The sequence below is a fragment of the Grammomys surdaster genome, unplaced genomic scaffold (genome assembly GCF_004785775.1).
Source record: "Grammomys surdaster isolate TR1022 unplaced genomic scaffold, NIH_TR_1.0 125780, whole genome shotgun sequence".
NCBI lineage: Eukaryota > Metazoa > Chordata > Mammalia > Rodentia > Muridae > Grammomys > Grammomys surdaster.
In genome coordinates, this window is record NW_021620611.1 from 1,249,777 (window position 1) to 1,254,776 (window position 5,000).

The 5,000-nt window shown below is 43.9% G+C and overlaps 1 protein-coding gene across 1 annotated transcript in view; it reads right to left on the minus strand.

Moving 5' to 3' along the window:
• Nucleotides 1–4,676, minus strand: part of Tma16 (translation machinery associated 16 homolog) — a 10,413-nt gene extending 5,737 nt beyond the window's left edge. Inside the window, exons 1-4 of the mRNA XM_028789077.1 lie at nucleotides 4,554–4,676; nucleotides 3,413–3,525; nucleotides 1,743–1,780; nucleotides 690–774 (exon numbers count right to left, since the gene is read on the minus strand). Coding sequence (XP_028644910.1) covers nucleotides 690–774; nucleotides 1,743–1,780; nucleotides 3,413–3,525; nucleotides 4,554–4,556 — 239 coding nt within the window. The 5' untranslated portion in view covers nucleotides 4,557–4,676. The remainder of the gene's footprint in view (nucleotides 1–689; nucleotides 775–1,742; nucleotides 1,781–3,412; nucleotides 3,526–4,553) is intronic.
• Between the last annotated feature and the right edge of the window lie 324 nt (nucleotides 4,677–5,000).

The window sequence follows — 5,000 nt, forward strand, 5'->3', positions numbered from 1 at the left end:
GAAAGGAAAGGAAAGGAAAGGAAAGGAAAGGAAAGGAAAGGAAAGGAAAGGAAAGGAAAGGAAAGGAAAGGAAAGGAAAGGAAAGGAAAGGAAAGGAAAAAAAGAAAAGTACAGTGAAGGGGTAATTTTGCCCAATCTAGGCATGCAGTTTGCATTTATAGTATTTGAGTTGTGTTCATTCTTACTGATCCGGCCTTCTTGGGTTGGAGACTTACTGCCACAAACTGGCACCCAACTTATTGCTTAGAACTCAACTAACCTAAGATAAAAGTTTACTGCTCCCCCCCACAATGGCTAGGGCAGCCCTCTAGATGGCACCAGCGTGTATTAAAAGCTGACTGGGTCTGAGGGGCCTATGAAGAACTGCAGAGAAGCTCCCTCCCCCAACCCCCAGGGTGGAAGGACAATGGAGAAGGACATGGCCTGGAAGAATCACAAGTTATAAGGGATCTCATAGATGGGGAATAGAGTAGTGCATGGTAAATCTTCCCAATCCAGGCGTGCAGTTTGTACTTATAATATCTGAGTTGTGTTTTTATTGATCGGGCCTTCTTGGGCTGGAGATTTACTGCAACAGAAAAGAAAATCCCATCTGCTGGTGTCCAAACACAGAGGGCAGATCCATCTCTTAAGAACTAGGCTGGAATCCTCTTTTCTGATCCCTGGTTCACAGTATGCCCCATATTTACCTTTCAATTAATTCACAGGCATCTTTCTTTGAATATCTCGTTTTTTTTGTATCCAGTTGACTGTGAAACCACTGAAGTTTGTCACCTATGAAGAAGTACCAAAGATCAGCACTATTTCACACTTACACATGAAATTAAGTAAACTATAAGGAGCACTACTAAGCATGTTATGCCTAAGAGAGGTGCCAGGTTTCATGAAAAGAAAAAACCTGGACATGTCGGTAAAACTTATCAGTAATAAATCTGATCCACAGAAAGATAGAGACAAAGAGGGGTAGGTAGAAAGGAAGGAGGAGAAAAGGGAAAGAGGAAAAAGAGTGAAAGGGAGGGAGATTGTGCTACTGGCAGAGACTGAACATGTATGCACCCATATTATTACCCAAAACCCTCTGCTCTGTAATGCTTAAGCCATTGCTGTAAGTTGCTTCTAGGCTGCTCCCAAAGGCCCACACCTTAACTGTTTGTTCTCTAGTACCTGGCATACTAGATGACAACCCTTTGAGAGGTGAGGCCTATGGGCACTCTTACGTCACTGAGGAGTACCCTTTATGGGGTGCTGGGACTCGAGACCCTCCAATCTGTGTTCTTTGGCCAGCATAAAGCAAGCACCTCTTTCTAACACACACCCCTCTGCTAGTGCTTTCTGCATTGCTATGAGTCTACAGCAGCAGGATCGGATCGGCTTCATGGACTAAAACCCATAAGGTACACGCAAAGCAAACCTTTTTCCTCCGGTACGTGTTGTGGGAAGCTAACCCAGCCACACCCTTCAGAACCTTAGCTGTCAGAAGCCAGGATTAAACCTGAGCCAGGCACTACAGGTACACAGGAATGAAGTTTCTACAAAGCTAAGCTGTATGGAGTACTATCCGTCTACTCTGTAAGTCAGAAGCTTTGTTCCAATTCATTTGTGTATATACTGTACTTATTTATTCGTTTTTAGTAAGTCTGGTTAAAAAATAACATCTGATAAAGATAATAAAGAGAGAAAACGGTTTAGAGCAAAAGCTTCTCCATACTATAGGCAGATTCTGAAGCACTCGGACCACTTACCAATAAGGTTGAGACGCAAGGCCCTCTCAGTCTTCAATCTTGAACCAAAAGGTGCACAGAAATTAGACATTTTCCAAAGCAGGGGCTTAGAAATCTGTCAAAAATATTTCGAAAAAAACTTCCCAGAGAACTTTGACATTCTTTCACATGTGATAAAGCACAGGAATGAAGTTTCTACAAAGCTAAGCTGTATGGAGTACTAGCCATCTACTCTGGAAGTCAGGAGCTTTGTTCCAATTCATTTGCGTATATACTGTACTTAATAAAAATAAATCTTAATAACAAAAAACACACAGAATGCCATCATTATCTTTTAAACAGTAGGCCAAGTTGTCACTTGAATGTTGTTTCTGCATGCCAGTGTCTCCAGAAAAGCCTAAAGACAACCATCCTGTTAATGCAAACAGAGGCCTGACTGGGTGACGAGTGTTTGCTGCAGGGCTCCTGCAGCACCTGGAAGAGACCAGGAAGCGCTCACCCCAGTCCCTCAGACCTTCTCAGTAGAAAACTCTGCTCTAGTAAGTCCCATGGTGCACCTCACGTCAAATGAAGTTTGTGAAATACACAGATAGGCAATGGTAAAAAATTATACTGCTCAGATGTAGTAAATCATGTTAAAATGGCAAAAATGTTCAGTAATAAAGACCACCTGAAAACTGAAGGCCATTTTAATTCAGTATTGCCATCATACATCATTACTTTAAAAAGGCACATCCCCTGCAAGAAAGAAAACTCAACTCTGCCATCACTGTCTCTCCTAGAAAACACCTAGCCAATCACTGTAAAACAGCCAGGCTTTATTAGGTGAGGCTTTAGGTCTTAGGCAAGGTATCAATATACAATAAAAGTGTGCAAAGTTTCCACCAGCCACTATGTGGATGCCTCTTACACTCACTGGAACAGCAAAGCTAGTCCAAAATAACAGAAACGGTTTCTCTTTGGTCAGTATCTTCCCCCTCAGGCTCAGGCCCTCTCCTGGAGTCTTGTAAGAAACAGTGTATACAAATTAGAAAATTTCCAAAGCAAGGGTTTAGAAATCTGTTACAAACACCTTAATGTTCTTTGGTACATTTTTCCTTTTAGTATTTGTGGCAGACTTCTCTCCAAACCCTGCACAACTCTGAGAAGGAAGGCAAGCTAGGCTGCCTTAGTCCTGGGCTGCCTTTTCTTTCCCATCTACAGCATTCATTCAATGATCTAGTCTCCTGGCCCCAATCCACCGAACCCACAAATACTAACAGCTCCCTAACCATGGCATCTCCAACCTGCCTTAGAACACTAGTCCCAAGATATCCAAGCACAAATTCCTCCTTTTGTTTGTTATCTCGAATACACAGCACAGCTGAGATGCCTTCCTCAGTAGTCTCAGCTCTGCTCAAATGTTAATTGACTTCATGAAGAGTCTTCCATGACTCCCATAAAATAGAACCTCTCCTCAACTTTCCTCTAACCTGTGTCAATGTTGTACACCACATTCACCAAGAACTGCTACTTAAACTTATGTTTTAGGTCTGCTCTGTGAGACTAGAGGCCTTTTATACCGTGGTGCAAGAACAAATGGGAAAATGTTTATTAAAGCAATAAGAGGGAGTGGAAACTGAGGAACATACACCTGTTAAGTAGACACATGAACCTTTCCCCGGTGCTAACGGGACTAGACACTTACTTACCTTTCCTTCTTATCTTGTTTGTGAGACTCTCTTGTAATCTGAGCTGCTTTTCTACTGTACGGATGGATGACTTTTTTTTCCCGTCCTACCATTTTTCCTTTCAGTCCTTTAGGCTAAAAGACAAGACACATGTTGTCAGATACATTAAGTGACTCTAGTCACAAAATGCTCCTCTGAAGATACAATGAGCCAGAGAAGTCACAACAGGAATCAGGAGACGGGCCAAATATGTTACTAATCCTAACGGTCTTCTGTTTCCCCAAGATCATAAGAGAAATGATCCATTCAGACAACTCCAATGGCAGGAGACCAAAATGCACCACACTGTAACTTGAGACTATACTTGTTATCTCTCACGTCTCCTTTGCTAAAATAAAACTCAAAATAACCCTCAAAAACTCTCCTGGTAATTAAAATATCCACCAATTCTTCATTCACACAATTCTCTTAGACACTGCTCATTTTTGCATTAATCTGATGGAAGACATATCCAAGCCTGAAACCCATCTGAGATTGGCTATGTATAAAAAAATAATTGTAAAACCACACACACACACGGAGGATAAAGGGGCAAATGAAAAAATAAATTAAACATCAAGCATACACATGGTGGAAGGAGAGAACAGACTTCCGAAAACTGTCTTCCGATATCCACACGCATATAAAGTCAATTAAACTCGGATGCTGTGGATGAGCTCTTTATACTGCTATATATAAATCGTTTAGAACACTCTTAAGTAACTACTGTCTTAAAATACAAACAAAACAGCATCGTTGCCCAGTAGAAATGGGAGTTGTAGAGGCAGGACTAAGGTCAGAACAGGCCACCAAAGGGCTGCGGGCCATGCGCCACCTACTGGGTGACTGTGCCCTGGGCAGGGGAGATCTGCACTTGCCCCAGGGCAGAGGTGGGTGGGTCCAGAAAGTATTAGTTAAGTCCCTCAGGAAAACGAGAAACCGGGAAAAGTGGACAACGCCACAAAGCGAGTTAAGAAAGCGCTATAGCACTCCTATCCCGGGGCAGGCACCCATGACCCAGCACCGCCCCACGCAGCCTCTTAAGAGCTCCGGCGTCTCCGGGGTCTGATCTTGTACTTCCCGCCCGACCAGATCCTCCCGGGGAATCTAACGGGCCTCCCACCATGGCGATGTCCTGGCCACCGAGGCCTAGCGATGTCCAGATGCGACAATTTCACAGAGGGTAGCTGTAGCCGCTCCTAAGATTTCTCCTTTCGAAACACACGTGGGTCCAGGGGGGGGAAACAGATGCGAGCGGACCGGAAGGGGCGGGGCTGGTGCTTTCTCTAATGCGTCCCCTAGAAACTGAGACGTAGTGTTTTTTAGCCCGCCTTGGCTTTACAGTCCTGGAGCGGTACACTGGCCCAGAGATCTGAGAGTCGAGCCCAAAGAAGCTGCTTATGTCTGTCTTCTGTTTCTAACTGAAAGGCCGGCCTTGAGCATCTCCCAGGGGGCAGCTCTCCAAGAGCTAGCACCTTGCTAAGAGATAGCCTCACCGGGCTTAGAGGTGCTTGTCTCCCAGAGTAATGGAAAATCAGCCTTCGCTTTTCCTTGTATATTCTCTACTTTT